General features: G+C 35.8%; 1 protein-coding gene across 4 annotated transcripts in view; it reads right to left on the bottom strand.

The window, feature by feature from the left end:
- The window catches only part of SPOCK3 (SPARC (osteonectin), cwcv and kazal like domains proteoglycan 3), a 222,596-nt gene that overhangs the window by 59,164 nt on the left and 136,936 nt on the right, over window positions 1-26,496 (bottom strand). For 3 of the 4 annotated variants that reach the window (XM_050895498.1, XM_050895497.1, XM_050895499.1), the window contains 2 exons: window positions 25,961-26,087; window positions 5,507-5,621 (listed from right to left, as the gene is read on the bottom strand). In XM_050895498.1, coding sequence (XP_050751455.1) covers window positions 5,507-5,621; window positions 25,961-26,087 — 242 coding nt within the window. The remainder of the gene's footprint in view (window positions 1-5,506; window positions 5,622-25,960; window positions 26,088-26,496) is intronic. The other variant, XM_050895500.1, reaches the window with a different exon arrangement.

Below are 26,496 nucleotides of genomic sequence, written 5' to 3'. Positions count from 1 at the left end.
TAGGCAATTGCAACGGTCATTAATGATGACCATTAACATGAAAAGAAGCTCAAGCACCTGTGAAAAGTATTTTGAATATATTAACCTGCAAAATAAAACATCATTGTGAAGCAGAAAGTTCAGTTGTGACTACAGTTCATTCAACTTTTTGTTCTTGCTGTTTTCTACCCATTATTAAGATTACAAAACATTCTTTTTTTCTAACAGGACAGTAAAATTCTTGTACCAAACCCTTGAAATCAGTTAAGAACTTGAAAGAACTCTCCCACAACCTCACTCTTTCAATCAGATTTTAAAACTTAAGTTTTTATTTTCTTTGAGGAATGTTGGCAATATGTACTTATGTTACACAAATTTGTCCATTTGAGGTTCTATTCAAAGGTTTCAAATCAATTCACTACAAATCAAACATGAATCAGTACTGGACTAGCAAACTGGAAATTAAACTTAAATAAAATTTACTGTTACTTAAATGTTGACTGGGAAAAGACACAGCTGAAACAAGGAATAAATTAAAATTAGCAAAAAGTGCCAAATGACAGAAGAGCACTCAATAAAACTATTTTTGTTCTAAACCCCACACTTTTAAGGAAACAAATTACATTAAGTAAAATGAAAAACTGTTAATGAGACAAGAAAACATTCCAATAGAAAAGCCTTATCTCCCTCACCTCTACTTCTCTATTGTTAAGTCACCTAATTTTTCCTGAAGAAATTTTGCTGTTAATAGTTTAATCTCAAGTTGGCTGAAGGGAAACATGATTTAAATAAAGTCAAAATAGCTAACTGCCAAAAGCTTTGTAATAAATTTTAAATTACTGAAAGAGTAGATGTAGGTTGGTGAATTTTACATTACTAAATAAATGTAACAAAACTTGAAAGAAATGTGCTATTGCAGTAGGTTAAAAAATAGTTTAAAATGTGAACACTAACAGGCAGCAGGTAAGTCTGTGTGTGTGTCTGTGAATGTCTAAAATTGAACTTTTGAACCCTCATGCATAAGGCTGCTACTTGCTAGCTGCAATTGGTATGGACTGGTGTAAATTTTGATAAAACAGAAGTGGCATTTCCCGAATCCTCCATTAAATAAAGAGACATGGGACAGAACTAACAATTAGGAGGCTGATCATGCATTGTGCCTCTGCACATAGACTATTTAGATTAGGAAAATGGGGGCAGGGGTGGTGGGGGTAGTAGGTACTGAAAGGATGGGTCCTGCAAGAAGAATTGCTTCCCAGAAAGAAGAAGGGGTCCCTGAAAGAAGACAGTTAAGATCTTGGCTGGTGGAAAGATGCTGGAAGTGAGGAGAGATTCTGGAGATCAGCGAGATGCATTGAGACGAATGCTGGGGGACTCCCAGGGACCATGGCCAGTAAGTCCTCATAGGTAACTGCATGCAGCTGCACAGCAGAAACCAACATGATTTTCTGCCTGACTGTCCCAGGTTAGCAGTGACCTCCCTGCTTGGAAGGTAAGCGGAGATCTAGTGAAGGCAGCGCTGGGTGGGAGGGTGAGAGATGAAATTAAGTTGAGTAAAAGCTCTAACCTCATCAGTTCTTGAACAAATCCCAGTATCCAGATGCACGATAGGTTCTTGTTTACTCTGTCTTGCCTGTGATAGTTACAAAATAGGCTAAACTTCATTGCAGATGGTAAATCTACAAGTTCCTGTTCATTTTAGATAGCTGAATATGGAAGTTAAGCATGCTTCGTACCCAAAAGAGAAGCAGAAAAAGGATTGATCCGGTGCTTGTTTTCCGCGCAGTTGGGGATGGGTGGGAGGATGAGTGATCTGAATTGCCAGAAGGTAAGCAGACGAGGTGTGCAGAGGTAAGTGTTAAAGGTTAACGGGACTTTGTACATCCTTAAATCCTTCTGCATTTACCCCATTGACTGGTCTCATCTCTTTATCCCATTGACGCAGTTGGTAAGCCTACACTTTGCATCATGCATATTTGTTCTTATCTATCAGACTGAAGAGCAAGACTAGCAAAAACATTGTCCTCTATGACAGGCAAGGGACAGGGCACAGTATGTCTCGGAGCAAAAGGATCATAACTGCTATTTGGAGCAAAAAATGGTGCCCAGACACTGCCAAGGGGACAGAAGTCTCCCCAGTCTTGTAAAATGTGCAGTGCACAGAAGCCTTCCTAGTTTCTGGTTCCACATAACCACTGGAAAAAAGACTCAGAAGAGCTTAGGTAAATAAAGACCTGCAGATTCCAGCTCAGTGAAATCCCTACATTCACAACTGTGCAAGCCAGTATGACCTGGATACCCCAAATCCTGGCACATACTTGAAAGGAGATTAGGGCGAAAACAGGACATGACGCAATGGCTATGCCTGGAAAATAAGATAGGGTCCTATAAGTGCTTCCTCACTTGTTTCTTAATTAACACCTCTGTCACTAGTGGTGGTGCCTCCCATTCATTCTGGTTTACCTTTCTTTCTCATTCTGCTTCACCTTTCTTTTTCATTCTGCTTCTACACAACCCCCTAAGCCATCTCTCTCTTCCATATTGCCCATCTTCATTTATTTCTAACTTTGTGTGATCCTTCCCTCTAACACTGCCTCAAGTGCTCTTCAGATTTCTCCTCTCTTTTATGGCAGCACACTAGAGGGTTTTTTTTCTTTCTCTTTTTAAAAATTACTAAAGCACCTGCTGTAGTTTATAGTTTATATGATACCCATTGCTTTCTCTACACTAAAACCAAAACAAAAATATGACAAAGAAAGATCTTTATTTTATTGTGTCCTTTTTTGCTTGTTTGTTTTGTTTTGTTACCAACTTATACATCTAGTTCTAGATCAAGTTCTTAGCCCTTTCATTTTTGGATTCAAGCTAACAGCCCCTGCACATCAGTCAGGTTCAATCTTACTGAATGTATCACTAACATGAGCCAGCTTTCGCAAAAACCAGGATGCCCACACCTGCCTCATGCATTCATCAGAGAGATGGATTAGATAAACTTCAGAGTTCACTTCCAACTAAGAGTTTCTTATGATTTTATGATTAGGTTCACATACATTTTAAAAGGCAAATCTGTTTTTCTGAATACTGGTTTCATTTTGCTTCCCAAAGGAGTATGGAGTTCCACACCGAGACTATTTTGGGAAAGTTCATAGACATACTTTGCTCCCTAGATACACCAAAAATTCAGTAGAATTTCTCAATCTGAAAAATGAAAAATTGTCTTAGATAGGAGATGTATTTTAGGAAACAGTCACTTAAGTTATCCCTGAAACTGGAGCACTAATCTTACTTTGCCTCTTTGGCTTCATCAAATTTCTAAGCAACTGACATGTGCGTATACTGCTTAGAACACTCAGTGGAGTTCCACTTAAAGAAAACAATTGTATTCTTACAACAAAAGTTCTTATAGCAAAAGTTACAACAAATTTTGTATTCTGTTACAATAATGGCTGAAAATTCAGTAATGATACTCAGCTCACTTTCATATTTCTCATGTCTCCTGGCCTTTGGCCTTGTAAAGAAATGATATTCAAATTTCAATGTTGCCATAAAATGTAGAAGTTGGAAAAGCTCTGTATTTTGCTTGCCCTGACAATCTGTCAGGACAGGATTAGTGTTAATTCCCATACTCATATAGGATCTTTTCTCCTTCTCTTTTACATAACTAAGCACAAGTAATCTTGATCCCTTGGCAGTATAAATCTTCAAGAAGAGTTCATTCCTAGGAGTTCATTCGTAATTAAAACCAATTCCATTTTGTTGAAGCAATAAAACTCGTCTATAGATTGTTTTCAGTGTTTAAGTACAGGAATACCCAAAATAGAACGTGCTTGAAAGAACACACACAAAGACAAAAATAACTGCATCAGGTGAAACAGCTTCCAGCAGAGAAAATGCTAATTTTATTTTGGTGAAAACTGAGGGCAATGATATCATATTAAAAAACTAACACTGGAGAATGGTAGGCCCACTACTCACAGAGAGATGCTTCTTGGCTCGTTATCTTAATTTCCCTTCATGCCCACTGTTAAGCAAATATCCCCACATCTATGCTGGAGATGCAGAAATTGTTGCTAGTGAAAACTGCAGCTGCATTAATGCTGTACTATATGTCTTAACAAAGGGGCCACATTAACCATATAAGGCAGGGTCTTCCAGAGTTTTTCATTCAGGCTGGCAATATGAGCAGATGACAGATTTATCTATTTATTTACAGTTACTGCATGAAATTGTAAATTAATGCTTTAAAAAACCTCAAGGCTGTATCATTTTGCAGAGGGGTTATAGCATAGGGAATATTTAATTACACATACTCAATTAATATTTAATTACACAATCAATGCTATTGCTGAAGACCAAAGAAGTGACCTAAAGGAGTGGTTCAGAGCAGTTTTTTAATTGACTTGTATGCCTGCATACAGCTCGATGTTTGCTGTGGTCATCTCTATTAATTGTTAAAAGAACATTAATTCATTTTTTAAACTAGGAAAAGAAATAGTTTTGGCAGTAGCTACAGTTTATCATGGAAATGATAACATTCTCTTGCACAAGAAATTTGGAATATTGCATCAAACCATAACGAATTGCCAATGTCAACATAATCCAGGAATGTAATGCTAGTTTCTTTTATCTTTATAAGGTTACTACAGGAAAAAAAAAAAAACCTTCAAAAACTAATTTTGGTATATTTCCAATGAGGATACAGGATACTTGTGCATAAAGATTTTAGCTTACTCATCAAAAGTGTGACTATAAAGAAAGAAGACAGAAATACATCTAACGGAGATCAGTCTAAAGAAATACAAAAATGCAGACCTACAGTCATGCTGTTCTTGGCAAATTCAGGTCCATGATGGCCTAAAACTATGACAGCTCTCTGTTCAGGAGCACCAAAGATGGTATCCTGTTTTGTTTAACAACACCCTTCCAAAGTCACCTGGGAGTCGCTGAAATACAAATACACTTAGCCACAAATTTTTTTCTGCAGTTGCACCAATGGCTAAGAAGCAGTGCAAAGCAACTGCATTTTCAGGCAGCCTAATCTCATGCATGGTCCAAAAGGAAGCTGATTTATTCCTACAAAGAACTCGCTTTTATATGACAGCCTTTACTAATAGTACCATAGTTTAAGTGCAGCTTCTTGCTCCTATGAGCAGTAACAAGGACTTTTAAGTTTCCTTTTTTTCTATCACACTTCATTTTCTTGAATATTCAATTAAAAACACTGAGGAGCAAGGAACGAACTTTTCTTTGTCTCAAGTACAGCCATAAGCATCTTGAGGAGTACTAACGAGTAAAAAAAGAACAACAATAACTCATACTACAATAGCTGCATTTGAAAAATACAGTGGTATTTTACTGTAGGCACAATTCCAAAACCCACGGCAAAGAAAACAACCTTGAATAAAATAAAGCTGGTTTTATTCAAGAATAATCAGTGTTTGTGATCACTGTACTCTTCTGTGAGCAAAATCTTATTTCCTTCTAGAAACGAGCTGTTAAAAATATCATACAAATTACCATCACTCACCTCTCCTATCATTTCTGCCTGCATTTGTGGATTTGTCAGAAGGGCAAGGGCAACGTCCTTCACATTTCACTGAGATTTGTTTTCCTGAGACACAGGCTTGATAGTCTAATTTGCACTGTAAGGAGAGAGAATGACTATCATTAATATAAACATCTTTTATAATAAAATTTATAGCTCTCTAAGTATTTTGAAGCCATCTTTCATGAAGTGCTTAAATCTTTGCAGACGTAGGTGCTAGGAATAATTTTCTGCAGTATACGCTACCTTTGTACTAAGAATTAGATTAGATAAAGGTACAAAGTTTTTGTTCCCTAACCTGGCTACAGTTTCAGGCTCAATTCAAGCACGACTGCACTTGTGGTGTTAGACTGATTTGAATATACATACTAAATGGAAGCAGACTGCATGGTTTTATTAATTATATGAGCAAATAAACAAGGCAACAATATTCATTATTGATAGGAAGCAATTAACAGTGAATTATTATGGAATTTCTCACTTAATTTCTACCTTTAGGACGACAGTATCCTAGAAAAAAGCAATAACAAATAAATGGAAAGCTGTGCCTGATGTAATTCTGCACAGTGACAGTCTTTTCCAGTATAGAAACAGATTAATTTGTGTGGTTCTGATCTGTATTACAGCTCCAATTCAGAAACCATACAAAAATTAACTAAATCTAACCAGGAAATGGAATTGTTGTTTCAAGCATATAAAAATAACATAGTTAAAGACCACATACATAGAAAGTAACATTATTGTAAACATTGTCATTCTTACTGAAAAGCTGAACTTCTATTCCAAAAGAAAAGTTCTTAACATACAGATCTTTCTGCAGGACGTTTTGCCAATGTGTCCTGGTTTTGGCTGGGAGAGAGTTAATTTTCTTCTTAGTAGCTGGTACAGTGCTGTGTTTTGGATTTAGTGTGAGAATGATGTTGATAACACCCTGATGTTTTAGTTGTTGCTAAGTAGCACTTACCCTCAGTTAAGGATTTTTCAGTTTCCCATGCTCTGCCAGCAAGCAGGGGTGCAAGAAGCTGGGAGGGAGCATAGCCGGGGCAGCTGACCCGAACTAGCCAAAGGGGTATTCCATACCATAAAATGTCATGTTCAGTATATAAACAGGGGGGAGTTGGCTGGGAGGGGCGGGTCATGGCTCTGGGCACGGGTGGTGAGCAATTGCATTGTGCATCACTGGGTTTTTTTTTCCTTTTTTTCCCTCTTCTTTTTTTTTGTTATATTCCTTTTCATTACTATTATTATTATTGTATTTCATTATTATTATTGTTAGTATTATATTTTACTTTAGTTATTAAACCTTTCTTATCTCAACCCATGAGTTCTACCTTCTTTCCTGATTCTCTTCCCCATCCCACTGGGGGGGGGGGGGGGGGGGGGGGGGGGGGGGGGGAGGGAGCGGCTGTGTGGTGCTTAGCTGCTGGCTGGGGTTAAACCACGACACAATGTAATATCAGGAAAAACACAAATGAAAACAAAGGAAAAAAAAAAGCTAAGTATCCACAAAGAGCTTTTTCAGAAAAGGAAAGGAAAGGAGGAAGACGGTTATAGAGAACGCTTCATCCTTGAACAAAGGATGGAAGATGTCTCATTAGTCAGGTAAAGGACATATAACTTATAAGTGCAGGAGTCAAAAAAACAGTTCAAGTAACAAATAAAAATATGAAGTGTTTTGTATGCATCACAACACTTCAGAAGAACAATCTCACCAGAATTTGTGCCTTATATTCCCTGACTCATCTTCTGTTTGGGTATCTAACTTCAGTTTAATGCAATTCCATTATACAATTATCAGGATTTCTGGCAGACCCTGAAGTTGAAGTTTCTCCCTCTCTCTTCTAAAAATGAGTAAGGGGTGGGAGCACTGTAGCTATGTAAGAATGAAGGAGCCTCCTGAAAGACTGCACTTGACATTTCCACTAGTATGCAGATATAAGCACTCTGAATTTACAGAACTTTATCAGCCTTTCATGCAGTCAGACCTCTAACCCTGTCACACTATCATGCAGTTCTCTACACAGCACAAGCTGAACTGCATTACTGTATTGAAATAATACCTTTTCACACCACTGCCAATACCAAAAAGACAACATATTAGAAGAGTAAGAAAAGAATACCTCATATTTTGTGTCTTTACATAAAATCATCATTATAGTTCAGTTCTGAATGTGCTACCTTTTGCCAAAAAGGTATGGTTAAAGGACAATGAGGCTAAAAGAATCTTAATTCTAACAAAAAAGAACAACAGATCTGCTCCAACTGAAAGCTATATGAATAGCACTAGTGTCTCATAAAGGACCAGAAAATTGAAGCAAAGCAAACGGCTCTGCCTATGTTGACTATGAAACAACTGAATACCTTTTGTATCCCTGCACAATTATCCTGGCTGTACAGGAGAATGCTTGCATTAGCCATGATGCCCGCCAGACCTCTTTCCAGACAGTGCATGACCTAATTCATATTTTAATACTCGAAACAATCTTCAGAGTTAGTAGAATGGATCATAGCCCAAGTTTAATACATGTTTCTGCTGAAAAGAGATATATTCCCTTTTTTAAGATCTGAGAATTTTTATTGTTCAATCTTAGTAGCTTAAGGAGTCAAACCTACAAACACCTGTGCTTTAGGTTTTGATTACTCCTGTTGGTGACTGAACTTAATGAGACTATCATTTAACACTGGACATATAAACCCGTTTCAGGTTTGGTTTACTGACAATCAGAATATGAAGAGTGCAAAACAAAGGAATACTTCTTTATTTTTTGAAGATTTATTTAATCCTTTCCTTGAGAGATTATTTTTTACAGACTCCAGTGCTTCTATTTTGTTTCACTCAAATGTTGCTGAAGACACTAGTAAATACTTCAAAGCTGCTCCAGCTAACATGAGTTGTGCATTTAGTCCTTTTGATTTATTTTTCTCTAAATTTGTCTACTCAGTCCTATCTGCAAATAACATTGCCCTTTTAAATGTTAAGAAAAACTTAATGCCTGACACCTGCCACAGGCACTGATACCTGAGCTGGTGAGTACTTCCAAATCAGTACTCCCGTTCACAGGTATGCTAGAATTTTACACTCACTGAACTCATTTTATGGACAGGCAGGCAGCAGAGATAGATTCCTTGTCTCCAGAAATAAAGCAAAATCATGGTGCTTGCATAAGTCAGAAATGAATCAATAGGCTGTTCTGACAATTTCATATCAGCAGCTAATGACACCAGAAATATAACTGTGGTTCAAACCTCTTGTCCCTGTTCCCCAAACAAACAATGCACTGGGATATTGCAAAGGCAGCTCAGTTAAATAAAAGAGGCTCAGAATTCCCTCAACGTTACTCTCAAACTGGTAGAAGAGCAAGCAACATACCTGAAAAACTCCATAGAAAAAGAAATCTGTGGCATACAGAATATGAGGACACGATGAGAAGTAGTGGTACAAAGAAAAGGTAGTGTTGGGAACAGTGAAGAAATCGTTTGTTTTGTGGAGAAAATATCTGAACAGTTTAAACAGTAGAAAAATACATGAACTATTAAGTATAGCAATAAAATAATTCCAATTTATTTGGCTTTATTAGTGACTTTTCTATATGGGGAAAATATGTCATGAAATTTTCAAGAAACTCATCTGTTGGATTTCACAATGCTCCTTACTTATATCGGTTTTATAAACTGTTAACTGCTTGTGCTACTTTCATCACAATCCCTGAAATGCATGAAAAAATACCATTTTACCTCTGAATATATCTAGCTTTTTATCTTCTGATCTTGATTCCCCTTTGCTCTTAGCATACCAGTTTTCTACACTGGAGTTTCACCGTGTCTCATTTGTACGTTTGATTCTAAGGATGCTTCAACTGTTTGAATTTTCACACATTTTCTTTCAAGACAGAAGAATAGATATTTCTGACTTCAGAGCAATATGCTGCACAGTGCTCAAAAAAAAAATCATTTCAATACAGACAAAGAATATGTATCATGTCAGGGTCTCTTGGCAATATATTTCAGGATGAAAAATTCCTCATTTCTGTACTGTCAAGTGTCCCATTGAAAAAATGCAGTTTGTTTACTCATATTCTACCTGTCTGAAAACCTGTTCAGTCTTAAATGGACTCAACATTCTTTAACGTTTGCCCAAAGTAGTTGTTTAGTGAGCTAGAGACAAGCAATTAAAATCTGTGGGAAGAACATCAAAGAATATGTCACCTTTAGACATGACTCATGCAGCTTTATTGTTATTACAGTAAATATGAGAATAGTTATATTTCTGGAACAACTACTACAGTGTATGTTATTTTGATATACATGAGCTCTGCTCTTAGAACTACTGTTACAGAGTTGGAAAGATTAAATGACAGCAATAAATTTCAGTAAGCTTTGCCACCTTCCATTCCAAAGCAGCTACCTGTCAAAGGCTGCCAAATGGATCTCTGTATATTGTACTTATAAAGAGCCTAGTTTTGCCCCAAAATGGAAAAAAAACCACCTACTTTTCCATGGCAAAATAATGAAAAAATGAAAATACAAGGAAAAAACCTATTATTTTTGTGTGCATTTCATTGGTATGAATACAAGGAGAGGATACACTTTATTTATTACATTAAGTTCCAAACAATCCCAACTTCCCTTGTATTTGTAAATCAAGTTCCAGGTAAATATCATACATTTCCATATATAAACGTTTACCTTTAGAAAACCCCCATATCATCCTCCTGTGACCAACTGACCTAATTTTTCAAGTGTGAATGACAGTATGCATGTCATTAATATATGGGGAGGACACTGCTAAAACCTGTGACCTGGGAAAACTTTTTGATGACTTTAAATACACAGGAAACCTCTACAGAAAGGCGTGCTATGTCAGCATGAGTGTCACGTATACAGAGGTAAAATCTCTATGTTGAGTGAAAAAGAATATTTGGAGAATATTTATACAGTCTAGAAGTTTTCAAATTAGTTGAATTTGGTATTTACATCCTTGAACACTTGAACTGCCTGAGCAAACTTAGAGCCATTCAGAAATTGTGAAGGACAGAAAATGTACTATTAGACTGGAAATGAATGAAAGATGAAGAAAATAAGTAAGGAAGGAAAAGATTATCCCAGAAATTATAAAAAAAAAAGCTTTTAAGTTTGATTTCTGGGCACCTAGAAGAAGAAAAGAGATGGACCATACTATAGGGTTTTATCAAGCAAATCATAATAGATCTAGTTTCATTCTATGGAAGAACTAGAAAACAGAGCTATATTAAATTGCAAGTACCTTGATTTTACTAAGGCTTGTCACACTCTTTTACATTGCAACCTGGTAAGCTGTACTGGGAAGCATGCTATTTGTGTGCTCATATTGTAAGATGAGTAGAAAACTAGTTGGAAGCGATCCTCAGAGAGTAGCAATCAACGGCTCACCATTAAAATGGAAGGCTGCACTGAGTGGACTTTTGCAAGGGTAAGTCACAACCCTGGAACTATTCTGTCTTTTCATTAATGGCTTAGACGATGAAATAAAAGATATCCCATTAAACATGGAAGAGGCTGGAATAACTTTAGAAGATAGGAATATAATAAAAATACTCATATTATTGAAATAGGCTAAAAATAGAATGTAATTCAATATAGAAAACTGCTATGTTCTACTCTTAGGTAGACATAATAATCACGTTTAAAACACAAGCTATGGATCAACTGGCTAGACATCCATTCCAAAGGAAAAATAAAAATCTAGTGATCACTATGAACAATTGAATGATGTTTAAAAACATTACCATACGAGGATATATAAACAGGACTGCAACATACAAAACCTGTAAAATAATTCCACACAGCTCTGGCAGCGCTTAAAATAGAGCACCCTGTCCAGCTTTGTGATAAGGTTTCAAACAAGACAGGAATTAACTGAAAAAGTCCAACAAAAGAGTAAGAGGAATGATCAGAGGCCTAGAAAATAGTCACCGAGAAAGAGGCTCAAGGAGTGGCGATGTTCAGTCTTGAGAAAAGAGGATTCACATAACAGCTGTCAAATAGGTAAAAGGCATCTGAAAGATATCTGAAAAGAATACCATGACGAATGTTACAAGAAATAATTGGCTTAAATTGCTGCAGAAAAGTTTCAGATTAGATACTAGGAAGACTTTCTAATAATAAGGGTAGTGAAGTATTAAAATAAACTGTTGGAGAAGTTTATTGAATTTAATCATTGTCTTTACAACCAGGATTAGATAAATCTGTCAGGAATGACACCTGTGTAGTTTTATCTTGCTTTGAGAAAATGGGTGGACCAGATGGCATCAAGCTTATTCAGTGAGGAAGTACAGGACAGACCTGCTCTCAGAATGAACCACTGTCAAGATACTATTGCTTGCATACGTCTTGTTCATTTGTGGGAGAGACTGAAAGGTGTGTAATGAATGAACTAGGGAGATTGCATGAAAGAAAAAGAAAATAATGCTTATGCTGGTCCATGGATCTTAGATAACTTCAGCAAAATTCTGTTTGGTACTGAGTGTATTTGTGCTCTCCTGAGCTCTTGAAAACCTGAGATCTGATTTGGGAACATGCTAAATATTTTTAGATAAACTAAAACAAAAATGAATTGAACATATAAATGCTTTGCAATGGCAAACATGAAAAAAACAAACCTTTAACTGGACATCCAGATCTTATGAATAATTTTTTTGCTTCCATCTATCTGCAGAATCATCTTCTATCTCTAAAACAACACTCTCGTATCACACAGAGGGACTGTGTGAGTGTAAATTAGTCACTATTTGCAGACTTCTCAAAATGTACAGGGAATAAGGACATATTAAAGCAGATGAGGAATTTAGTTTAACTGTGTGGCTACTTTATAATTAAAGACATAAGATTGCACCGAACAGTGCAGAGAAAACGAATTACTGATTAGATACAAGAGAGGTATGTCCATTCTGTGTATTAAGCGAGTGAAGAGCCCTGTGAAAGAAATGGCAATAGAATTAAGTTAAGATTGCATTATACGTCTACCCAAAAAGAAAGACAAACAGTGCTTGTGCAACATTAACTTTGGCATTTCCCAGCATTTTATCAATTTCCTTTTTCTCACAGACTTAATTTTGTTCCTTTTGGAGAATGCTACTACCTCAGTGGTAAGATAACATAGTTTTCCACAGTGGTACTGTCTTGCCAGGAATATCTAGCAGCTTCTAAGGAATGAACTAAAGATAAGTAATGAGGATACATGCGATTTCTCTGGAACGTAAGGAACAGAAGCTCATGCACTAGTGCCTTCAGGTGCAGTCTGCAGATACTCCCTCCAATTCCTCCTTTCGTTTACCTTACACATACTGGACAGCTGGAAGCAGATCTGGTACACCCCTACAGTATACAAGTCAGCAGAAGTTAGCTGCCAGGACATTCACCCGGATCTCCAATGCATACTGCGTCCATTATGCGCTTCAAGCCCTGAATATTGAAAGATTGAAGTTCGGCCAGATACGTCAACATACCCTTTTCTACCATATAAACATAACTTTGCAGTATCAGATGAAGTGTGAATTCATTGTGAATTAAAGCCTTTTAGAAATTTTCATGTGCTGATGTATATGACGCTTACAGAAATGCTTTCTAGAACAACATCACATTTAATGCTGAGCATTTAGTAAATTACTTTTTAGACAACCAATAATTAATACTTATGCAACTATAAAAAGTGTTTCATCTTTGAAAGGTAACTGTCACCTTTAATCGTACCTTATCTCAATAATGAGAGCTCTGTAGAACTCCATGACTTTTTTGTGCATTTAAAATTAAACAGGGCATGCTATCTAATTCTAAGAAAAAATACACTGATGAATAATTAAATTCAGATTCACCTGATAATTATTAGTTCATATGCTACAAATACTTAATTTGAACATATACTTCCATATAGGGAAAAAGTTAATACGGTTTTTTATTATTACTAACTATGGTCATGGATAATGATTCTGACACTAACCAGTGAGAGAGAAGAGAGTAAGAGGCCCTACTTCTGACTCCTCTACTCTTCCACACCCTTGTTCACTCAGCTCTCACCAACTTTCCAGTGTACAGAAGAGGAGAATAAGTGATGTAGTGCAGGTGAAACTGGGGATACCAGTAGGCATTGGAGAATTCCAAAATCTTACCACCATATGGTACCTACCAACTGAACGTTCATAGGTCAAGCAGAGAAACCTAGCTGTTAATAGTACAAATAAATAGAATGGCTGAGAGAACTTGGAATATCCTCTCAAATTTACATGTTCCTACCAAAAAAGCTCACAGTTCTTCCTCGCCTGTCTATTTTCTAGATGATCAACAATGGGTGGTTGATGCAATCAACAGGATCTCTGAGAAAAGAGCTCTTTGCTGGAGTACCATGAAGATAGATGCTGAAGAAGAGAATGAAATGTTAAATATCTCTTCCAGTATCATCATATGTCTTACTGGTAGAAATCTCTCCTGTAGAGCTCCACATTCATGCATCAATACAGATCTCTGTTTTCTCTCCATTTTTAGAACCTGGTATCTCTGACAGTTGAACAGATAATCTCTGATTACCAGTACTCAGCACTGTATGCTTTCAACTTCATTTCACGCTATTTTGCTTATCCACGTTCCCCATTTTCTCACTTTATCCCTATTGCACAAAGCTTACATACATTCCCCTGCTCAAAATTTGCTTTTATTATATTTTGTGCAAATTGCTATGTGAAATTATGGCCTCAGATTTGAGTCTCCTAAAGTAAAATACGTAAGAAACTGCAATATGCTTTAACTGGTTTGGTGGTTACTGTCACCAGTCATGGGGGTGGGGTGGGCAGAGTGAGTGTCGATCAGGTTATGTTCCAGGTCCAGTTCAAGACAGAGCATTACTTGATACGGAACATGGAAGAGAGGTAAAGGACCGCTTGACACAAGGGGCCGATCCCAGGCAATGGCGGGTACCACTTCTTTGTGCAGTGGTGTCTCTTTAGGTTGGCTTAAAATGGAGGTGAAAACGTGGCCAGAGTTAGTGATGTTAATGTGGTAAACCTAATTTTGACATTATTATGCCATTTTATAATTCTTTACAAAAAGCAGCCAAGAAGGCACAAGCAGTTGCAATACAGAATTTCAAACTAAAACCAGTTAGACATAATGCCAAGATACCACATTTTCAACTAATTCAAGCTTCAGAAATTAAAAATTAATGTGCAAATTTATCTATGAAGTGTCATCCAAATCTACAGATGCCTTTTTGTCCTGTCAGTAACCTGCTAATCATGTGTATTACTTACCTAAACAATAGAAGTTTGGGTAAAAAGCTTTTTAGCAAACAAGTACTACTATTTAAAATGAAAATAACATTTAAAAAATATTAACCATAAAGACATGCAACTAGCATTTTGACCAGAGAACAAAAGGAAACGTGCCTATTGAACCAAGACCCCGAGCAAAGAAAATCTTTTGTGGCTGAAAGAGAACTGATGATACATTGTTTATAAAGCTATGAACTAGAGAAAGCAATTTACATGACAAAATGAAAATCTGTATGCACAGTTTTCTTCCTGTTCACCTCTATAGCTCTTGCCTGTTTTCTTTAGCACTCTGCAGTGCAATGGCATAAAAAGAAAAGCCTGAAATCAGGTCAACTAGCTATTCAATTTTTTTCGGACATCCTAGAAAACATACTAAGTCACAGAAACATGCAGATAGATGCCTACTGGGATTATTTAAATAAGGCACCTACCTGTCTTTGCTTTCATACTTAGAGGCTTTTAGAGACACATGATGCTTAGGAGCTTCTGAAAATCCTTCTAAGGACTAACCAGCCATCTGAATTTTTAGGCACCTACTCAGTTTGGTAAATATATACCTCACCATCTTATTCTATACATTTTGCAAACAAGTAAACTAATACTTTATACCGTCAAATGAGTATGTAAAGCTTAATTAATGCTAAACAACAAAACCCTGTGATATCCCTACTTGAAACATATTTCCAGTAAATTAAAAAGTATTAATAATAATGCTTCTAGTCATTTTGTGTGTAAAAAAAAGTAATATATTACCTCATATCCAAATTAATATTTCAATATTCCTTGAAGACAATAAATTCTGTAAAAAACAAGGTATTTCAAATACATATAAAAAAAATACTTAAAGAGTGTTTTAAAAAACCTGATTAACAAAAGGGGTAAAAATATATCACCATATTACTCCTACCTATATTATTCCTTCTGATCTTGGCTTATTTCAAAATTATAAACACTGATGCAGTTTGAAAACACACTAACAGCTTCTTGTAAGCATGCTTATTATAAAAAAATTCTCTTTCTAACATATACACGCATATACTTAAGTCTATAAATTCTGGCTCTTACTCAGAGCTCTTGCCCATATAGTCCAAATTTCAGCACTTCATCAGGCTCCTTGTTTCAAACTGCTTCATCATTTTTAGCAGATCCAATCTACAGATGCACAGAATGTCACTCAACACTGTATGTACATGAGATCTTTGGTGTACCTCATTGCTGGCATTCACAGTTTTGTAATTTGGAGAAAATTTCTTGAGAGATAGAAAAAGGAATATTGCTCAGACAAAAAAGTAACTTTACATTTTTTCAAGTTCCCACTTCAAATTTGAAAATTAATATTAAAAAAAAATTAAAATTTGAGAAAAAACATTTAATTCTCCTAAACTATCATCTTAAAAACAGCTGACTATTTTGGTTCAAAATCAGCCAAGAAATATCTTCACTGATTTTCAGCTGACATGCAAATTTCTGAGTAATGGCAATGGTAAAATAAAAGTAATGGTAAAGCTATAAAGCCTTATAGTAAGACACAAATGGCTTGTAAAAGCATGGAATTTTTTGTTAAAAGAATCTGCTTATTGCTTATTAACATGCATTAGCACTGTATTTTTAATGTGATATGGCTTCCTAAGCCATGCTGGCTGATTGCATTACTAATTAAACAAGTTCAATTTATCTAATTATATCTAAGTTGAAATATTTATAAAGTTATATGTGAGCTAAAATAGCATCTAAAGGGCGTGCTCATTAGTCTTCAATTACAGGAAAAATAATGAAAGTAATAAAAGTAATGTGCACGGACCTAGCTAGTCCATGCTGGGTTATCCCGTCCAAGTTTCCAAGACATTTAAACTATACTATGTCAATTGGGAAAAAAAAGAGAAAGCAAAAAAAGAAATTCTGTATAGTTACTTACATTTAGGTGAAACCTTCATCAGCGCACTACAGAATCACTGTTTGGATCAGAAGTTAGACACACCTAGGCACTCTCAGTTTTCTTACCATCACATTGCCTCTTCAGCTCTCTACTCTGGTTTTTTGCCCACCTAAAAATGTATGCTAAAATTCATTTGAACTCAAAGTACCAGATTTTATTTATTAAAGAGTCCAAAATAGAAGGCTGTATGTGCTATCAGTGAAGGAAATGTTTATGAAATTCCACGTTCATAATGGTTTTCACCCTGTCAGGGAAGAAACATCCTGTTGTGCAAGTGGGAGTTAATATTCCAAAGCATGGCTGTTTTTCCCTAGATTATATATATCTCCTCCTGAACTTAGCGATATATCTTGTGTAAAGACACACAGAACTGTGCCTAAATCTTTCTACTTTTTGCTGTTAGTACTTGATTTCCAAAATATACCAAAGATTTCCCTGTTCTGTGTCAAACACATATGGATTAAAATCAGGACAACACAAAGCCAAGTCTTCATATGTCATGTTCTGAATGAAGAGCTAGAGTGGCAAATTTTGCTACACAAACTCTTATTTTTCTCTTCCAGTAAGTCCATGGTGGCCTACGATGTTCCATTTTTTTTCTGAAACTTTGCTATGATGCAGAGGACCTACCTCTGATACTCAGATGTGTTTTTCAGATTCCTGTCTCTGTCTCAGTTCTCATCAATGTCCAGATCTGTTCTTTTAGAACTTAAGTTATTTTACTTTCATACTTTTTTTCTTGTTTACTCAAGATCTCATTCAAGAGTACCTCTGTTTGTTAAGAAATACTTGGTTTCACTTTGATCTCAAGATTAATGTAGGAAAAAAAAGTAAGCAGAGCAAGCAGCAATGTCTTAACTTGTGGAAGAAAGGTCTATTATTATTTGCTTCTTGTAAATTTAGCAGAAACCAGACAGCTTAAAAGTCATTGGACATGTAAATAAACAGGTTAGACAGTTCTTCTCTTTGCTAGAAATGACTGAAGTTGGGATAGATCACAACCACAGCCCTGAAGAAAACTGATGAAGGTAGAAGGAAGGCAGGTTTCCTGACAGACTCCATATTCTCAGGAAAACCTCATGGATTTTGTTTGAGAGCTGGCTAAAACTATTCATTTCTACAAGCTTTCTTCTTCGGGATTTCCCCCCTCACCCCAAGAGGGAGGGTGGCGGGTGTATATTAATGCTTCAAAGAGTCCTGAAGGGAACAGGAACTTCACAGCAACACCCAGTGTTGTGAAATTCACACAACCCAGAAACTTCTGGATGTGTGTTTCCATATGTGGCTTTGGATATTTTAAAGTGTTATGATTTTGGGAGGGATGTGAATGTGGTTACCAGGCATCCCATTAGAAAACCTGAATCCCAGACAGTTTTCTGTGGTTCGATTGAAGAATTGTATTATTTTACAGCCATAAACTTAATATGTCTGAGCTGTGATAACATGTATTTGTTTAGTATCATAATGTTGAATGCTAAATGTGTCTTATTAAAGCCCATTAAATAAAATCAGTATGCATATAACAGAAGACTAAACAAACATCATTGCCCTTTCAATAATAATTTTAAAATTCTAAATTACAGATGTATTCTATGCAGAGAATCTTAAGTATATAAAAACATAGTATACTGGCATTAGAGCATTTTGAAGAAAATTAAAGGTACAGAAAAAGGGAATGAAATTATAACCAATATACATTTATCATAACTCTCCATAACACATGGTACATGGAACAGGCTCTGTTTTAAAGCAACAAAATGATCCATGGGTTCACTGCTACTTGATAAGCATGTTTTTAAACTCCACTATGACTAAGAGGAGACAAGGAGACACATTCTAGGAAAAAAACCCAAGGTCCCATGGTTCAGTGCACTGGGAAGTGATGTCTGTTTAAATACACATGTAAAAACACATGGTGCATCGGAATTCAGAGAAAATAACAGAGAAAAAAAAAAGATAGCAGGCATTTAAGTTAGATTCTTGGCTTTATTTTTTTTTAAGGTACCATTGTGTAGCTACATATTTTATCATACAGGATAAATTTAGGAAAATGATCCCTTTTAAGGACCTAAACTTACTGAATTCCATGGCACACTGGTGATAGGGAGAGAGAAAGAAACTGTTTTCTAATAAGTGCTTACATGCATTTTCCATACCGTCTCCTACACTGGCACACTCTTTGGGGTCTTCTTTCAAAGAATTATTACTCTAATATTTGAATGTTTTCACTGGGCCAACACCTGAGCCAGTTTGCTTGTTTGCCATTTGCCACGTTCAATCTCATCTTCTTTAATTCCATTCTTATCATAGATTGTCTGCTACTAACTCTCAGAATTTGTTCCCTAGGTTGACATCATCTTGTTTCATGCCCACTGTCTTTAACCACTCTCTCTCTTCCGTTATAAAAAGGTTCTTTTCCATATGTTTAAAAAAAAAAAAGCCCAAACAAAAGCCTCCCAAGATCATAAAAATCATCTTATCCCACCTACCTACCTCTTCAACTACTGCCCTCTTTATCCTCCACTCCACTGAAACCATGCTCGCTAATGAGCTCCCGCTTGGTAAATCTGAGACAATCCTCTCTTTTGATCCCCTTCTTGCAACCGACACAGCTCATCACTATCTTCTCCACTGTTTTCTCAGGTGCCTTAATGTTTCAAACAGCTACGCCAACCTAAGAACATTATTTATTGTCTCTTAATGCTCCAGACTCATCTTTCTATTGGTTTCTTTTCAGAACTGTTTTCTGCTCCCCACCATCACTCCACAAGCATAACTATGTCAGTGGCAGCTCCTGTGTTCAGCTTCTATGCACTTCTGCCTGCATATGATGTGGACACATTCTCCTGGAAAAGAATTCTTGTGCCAAAATGATTCTGATTATTTTAGCTGTAATTCTAGTGACAACATTTTGAAAACTATTTTCAAAAGATTAACTTCTGTTGGTTAAAGCTATGATTCAGAGAAAGACTGTTCTCCAGATAAGTATGGATGTCTCTAATGCAACCTAACAGTTTAAGAAATCTGAATCTTTAACTATCTTCTCAACTTCACTTTAAACAATTCGATTTTTCTTGTTTTACTGGCTGTCCTGTTTGACAGTTAACATACAAATTTAGATTTTCATAAATAGGTTCTGAATCTGAGTTCTTTCTACATTCATTATTTTGTACCAGTATACTGCTGCTGTGATATGAGAGTTATTTAATAAACATTGACACTTGTTTCCCTTTCCCCTACTTGTCCTATTATTTTATTGGTTTGTCCTTCCAGCCTAGATTGTTTCTATTCTAGAGGAAACTTAATACTGTTTTAAAAAACAATGTAAAGGCATTACATAGATGAAGGCTTCAGAAAATATTTTCCAGTCCATAAAGTAGCATTTTTTATTTTTATTGAAGGACTAAAGTTTATGTATATTTTAATGTAAATCCAATATATAATTTTATATTAAACAAACATAGTATTCTGGACATGAAAATAGGGAACGAAATTAAATTCTTGCTAGTATAAATATGTCATCCCAGTCTAAGAAAAACTGAGCTGTTCAGAATTTCAAAATATTGAAGGTTCCATAAAGTAAATTGTCATCTAAGCTACCATCTCCTTTCTCTACAGCTTTAGCAGCTATTTATTTTGAATGCAGTTGATAAAAAGAGATCAGTTATATATAATTTGGAATTTTTAGTACATCAGCCTATTTGGAAAACTGGATTAAGTAAAGTGAGTCACCCTTCTGTTGTTTCTCTGCCTTTTCTTGAATACCACATCCTATGAATTTAAAGGTTCCAGATAAAATTTCAGGGATTACTGGAAAAACCCATTGATGGTGGAAGCTGGAAAACCAGACAATCTAATTTCCTGATTTTTTATTATTAGCCTTTTTTAAGCATTTAAACAGTAAAAAACGAGTTTCCAGTATTTCTGTAAAGATTAGTTTATCCTGATAAAGTATACTCCATGGATCAATCAAGCAAGATACATTTTATCTCACTGACTACTGGTCAGTCTCATTCAAGAAAGGTTTGTTACGGGTTTTTTGTTTGGGTTTTTTGGGGGGAGGGGAGAGGGTGGGGTGGAAGGAGGGCTGGTCACAGTTTGTTGGTTTGTTTTTTCTTCCATTTGCCCACAACTTTGTTTTATTTGCCAACGTACCTCAGCCACAAGCCCTTCATTGTAACAGTCCAACATAGATTTGGTCTGTAGAAGGCTTTAAAGCTCTCCACTTGAACAGGGTGATTTTGACTGGGTCTTGCTTGGGAACTGGATAGAGACATGAATCTTAATTTTGAGAGGCCCCTTTTGACAAAACCTACTTTTATTAGTGTCCTGGTTTCGGCTGGGAGAGAGTTAATTTTCTTCCTAGTAGCTGGTACAGTGCTGTGTTTTGGATTCACTGTGAGAATAATGTTGATAACACTCTGATGTTTTAGTTGTTGCTAAGTAGCGCTTATCCTAAGTCAAGGATTTTTCAGTTTCCCATGCTCTGCCAGCAAGCAGGTGTGCAAGAAGCTGGGAGGGAGCATAGCCGGGGCAGCTGACCTGAACTAGCCAAAGGATATTCCATACCATAAAACGTCATGCTCAGTATATAAGCTGGGGGGAGTTGGCCGGGATCTGGGAACTGGGAGTAGGGGCAGATCGCTGCTTGGGGACTGGCTGGGCATCAGTCAGTGGGTGGTGAGCAATTGCATTGTGCATCACTTGTCTTTCTTGGGATTTATTTCTCTCTCTTTTTGTTATCTTCCTTGTCATTACAATTATTATTATATTTGGTTTTAGTTATTAAACCGTTCTTATCTCAGCTCACAAGTTTTACTTTTTTCCCCCAATTCTCCTCCCCATTCCGTCGGGGGGGGAGAGGGGGTGGAGTGAGCAAGCGGCTGCGTGGTGCTTAGTTGCCGGTTGGCGTTAAACCACGGCAATTAGAAAAACAAATTGGTGCTGGCAGAGCACCTGGAAGAAGCTGCTTCTTCCAGCTGCAAAAATATGGACCAGGAGGCTGTCAAATAATTTATTTCAGAGACATTACGTTATTTTACTACTAAAGATGTCAGGCAATGATTTAACCTTATTATTTTTGGCTATGTTTCAACTGACAGTCAGGTCTACAGCAGACTGCTTAGTAACAATGCAGATAAAAACCGAAAAGCATAGTGGATTAGCCCAATTTAAAAAACAAGACTGACATACATTGAATCAGGTTTGTGAAAATTACTTTCATTTACTATTACAAAATAGATATCTATTTTGTAATAGTAAATCTATTTCTAGCAATCTTTTCTGAAGTAGACAGGAACTGTCAACAGCTCAGGTATGTGACCTGAAAACTCACAATAAGCTAATAAATAAATCGATTTAACTTTTATAATAGGACATTGTTTAAAATAACATCAAAGATTAAAAATGTTGATATTTATTTTTTATGCTTCTGCCAAACAAGCTGTCTTCTAACAAACACACCGCTAAGAGATACACATTATTAAGTAAAAGTCTTAAAAACACCTGAAATGAATAAAAGCAGCAATGATTTTAAAAAGAAAAATGTTAAATATGGGATACCCTGAGAATAAAAATCTAGGAATTTAGGTTCATGTAAAATTATAAACAAAATTTTGATAGAGTAAGCAACCAGTACCAAACTCCCCCCTCCACACACAGTGTGATTTTATCCATTGGCTCTCTTTCACCCTTCTAATGAGAAAGGAATCATAATTTGGGAGACTGAAGAAAGCATTTGAATATTAAAAAAATTTAAATCCACATACCTATCTACCTGTAAAGTATATCAAAAATTCATATCCTCTTTTCTGACTGTTTGCTTTTCTATACCTTTTCCATCTTAGTCTGAGAGCTAGTTTAGACCCATTATTTTTGCAAAACATGATTTTTATTGCTATTTATACCTATAGGGATGTCATCAATCACATGAAGTTTTCATAGGAGAAAAAAAATATTTCATAAAAAATTCACCCTATTAGCCCTATGCTAACAGCACTGCTTGCGAATTCCTAGAGTTAAAATGAATAATGCACTTTCAAGTGCCAAAGTTTAGAGAAATGCAGAAGGTAAAACTAGAATAATGAAGTGTAAAACACATGCAGTATTATTTAAAGGCTATTAACTAAAAATTGTTTGGAACACCACCTGGTAAGGAAATGGCAAGATCTCTTTATACGGAATTTCTTCTCACATAATAATTAATGTTCACTTTGATTACTCAGTATTTCAGCACCAAATGTTTTTATTTCAACATTCTTGTAATGCTAATAATGAATATCTTACACCTGCTACTTTTCCTTTACACTGACTGCATGCGACTAATTGTGGGCTGAAAACACAGTAAACCTAACCTGGCCTGCTAAAATGAATGGGAAACAAAACAACCTTACCTGACTCTGGATAAGCTCAATTTAGAAGTTAACCTTTCTTTCTACAGTGTCTACTGCTTATATCATCTTTTTTTTTTTTCCCCAAAGCAAAAAACGTGTATGAAATATCTATAGTTACATAATTTAATACAAACGTTTGCATGGGCTTGGCCTGAAAAGGGAGGGCATGCTCCCAAAGTAGTGTCCATCCGATAACTGCCAGCTGCCTGGCTGTGTTCTACAGTATTATTACCATTTACTGACTTATTTTCAGAAAATGTATTCTACAATTTGCCACAGTCATTGACAAATGCATTCTAAATACAAGAAAATTGCTATATAAACTCCTACTGGAGCTTGATGACACAATGAAACTAAACTTTGCCTGGAGTAAAGGTACACAAATACTTTATGTCAATTTTTAAAATGACTGCTCCTGAAATAACCTTGCAAGGACCTCTATTTTGATGCAACTGCACCACAGAATATGAAATCATAACATCATTGAAAAGAAATAAAAATAAATATTTATAGGCTAATACAGATCTTCTGTGGTCATTAACTTTTTTTTAGCATTTTGCTGCCATAAACTTATATTTGAAATCTACCGTTACGAGGTAGTGGAAGACAAAAGGAAAACCCTGCAAAAGCTCTCTGATGCTACATTACTTCTGCGTTATATGCATGTAAGGGACATAGAGGTTGGATAATATGTACTATTGCACTGACTGCAGCTCAGATAATGCACTGAAATGGAAGCAGAGTGTATCTATTTAATTGACTCATTTCTCATCATTCTGTTTGAGAAGCACACCCTCACCTTTAACACATAAACTGATGTAAAAATATCTGCATCTCATCACTATTCACAGACTTCTGTACATCCACTTCAGACCAGACCATGAGAGGCCATAACGATCACTTCTGCCTATAGGACTATTTACAATACAACATTCCTATATGATAAAATAGGAAATAAGCAATGAGGTTAAAACTGGCTATGATGTTTATGATGTTTATATTACATTAGGAAGAACGTAGGCAGAGATTGTAATGGATAAAGTATACATTTAAAAAATGTTGCTCATTCAGTATTACCTAAATCAAATTATCTACCTTGTCTACTTAAATTGCAAAATCATAGAGACTACCATCTGTTTTATATCTATGTGCAGGCTAGGCTTGGGACTTAAAGACTGATGGAACCTTCACATGACACAGTAAAAGGAATGCTAAATGACAGTATCATCTGACGTCCAGTAAGATGCAAGCACATTTCCAGCTCTTGATACAACATAGACAGGAGATTATTGTGAATGAAAATAATATTTTCAAATTCTTCTGCTAAGCCAAAGAGTCCAAAATTCATGTGTAGAGCCTCATATATCCTGGTGTAAGAGTTATATATTTTTTTTTTTTTTTAAGGAAAATTAAGATTCTTGACCAGTTCCCTACTATTAAATATTCAGTTTGTAAGAAAAACATTTTCTAATGTAAGATTTAGGATAAAAGCACAAGAATTGTCAAGGCTGAGGAAGTACTAGTTATATTCTGATGTTTTTGTTTTATCAAGAAGAAAATATCCTTGGAGAGGATACTTAGTGTTCAATCCAACAGCCAGTCACTCCTGGAAACTCTAATCCTTTTTTGTAAAATTCAGACGTAGTTTGTGATTGCAGTAAAAAAAAAAAAGAAAATTCAATACAGCAAATACTAACTCTAAAATCTTTAAATACTGGGAAATATCCTAAAAACATTTTGCTTAAAATGCTATATGGAAATTTTTTCTTTATAAGTAACAAACACAGAGCTTCTCCATCTCCGTCAATTTAATCCAGAACAATCAGCATTACTATTATTACTATATTTCTCTTGAAGCACTGGGTATTACCTACTATTAGAAACATTTTGTTAGTGGAAGGACATGGTGTCAGAATGACAGAATACAGTAGCTCCTCTTGCACTACTGAATTGCATGCTGTTTCTGACAAAAATGGGTTCATCAAGAGCGCACAGTTGTTTCTCTTAGAGAGGATTCAGTTGTTAATATTGGCCAAACATTCTTCTACTGAAAGTTTTAAAAGGGGATGCTAAACAAATTGATTTGTTTTCAGCATTATGAAGTCCCTCCATCTCACAAGTTTCACCTGAGCACCGTACTAATGCAGTCCCATGGTTTCTGGACTTCAGCATGAACAGCACAAAATCTGTTCTCCAAAAAAGACTGTGTAAACTGACAGTAACATTTTTTAATTACTATTCTGTTTCCAAATAAGTATGACAGAAAAGACAGGAGGGTTCAGGAATACAGAAGGAAAATTTGATTACGGTCTTAAAATACACAAAATGCTGCTACAAGAAGGAAAGCTATGCAACAATTATTCACATTATTACATTTTTTTATCTGGGTATGTTATATTTATGCCTAGGTGCTTGGAATGTGAAGCATTCCCTCGATGGTCAACTGGAAAATCTGACTTAACACGTTTATCCTACCCCAAACTGGGGACACACAACACTTTTTACCTTACTCAAAACCCTGCCTTGGTGTCTGTCACAGACAGACTTAACCTGGAGCTCCGTTATATTGCGGAACACTCTTAGACTGTGCTTCTTTGGGTACTACTGTTTCATGCTGCTTAGGATTTGCTACCATTTTGCTTTTTTGTCTTATGATATACTAGAATTGCTGTAGGTTGCAGTCTGTAGTATCTATTTTAGTCAAAACAAATAAATGTTGATTTGTGTTACAACACAGTATTTTATTTTCCAAGAGCTGGAATTGACTGGAACAATGAAAGAATAATTTAGTTCTTTATTTAATTCTTACCTGAGAAGAATATGTGTGACCATCTGATCCACAAACAGGATTGGTATAAACTACTGGACACTGCTTGCAGTTTGATGAAATGGGACCACCCCTCCACTGTTTATGGCCTAAACCAGCCTCTTTCATACTGTAAGTAAACAAAAAGTATGTAATTCTGATAAGCAGTAGTAAAAATAGAACATATTCAGGGTATTTTAATGAGCCTTTACAAACAGTAAGCCATACATAATTTCAGCCATAAAGTTTTCTTCTAAGTAAAGAGCTGCCACAGTCTTTGGTATACACTCGCTCACCTTTTTACATTATTCACTGTAGTGATACTTGATACCTGAGTATTATTTCGCTTTCTAAGACATCTTCGTAGAAAAAGATGATTAAGATGATGCTTTGGTGACTGTTACACTTACTGATCAGTGAAAGATGTCTGACTTGTGTGGTATTTACTTTTTTTTGTTGTTATTAAATAGTATGAATGGAGCTGTTGTATTAATACTGGTGTTTAAGAAGGTAACATTGAAGTATCAGAAAATTATATC

This window comes from Gymnogyps californianus, chromosome 4 (assembly GCF_018139145.2).
Source record: "Gymnogyps californianus isolate 813 chromosome 4, ASM1813914v2, whole genome shotgun sequence".
NCBI classification, from domain to species: Eukaryota; Metazoa; Chordata; class Aves; order Accipitriformes; family Cathartidae; genus Gymnogyps; species Gymnogyps californianus.
The sequence above is the reverse complement of the archived record's forward strand: the minus strand, read 5'-3'. Positions and strand labels throughout refer to the sequence as shown.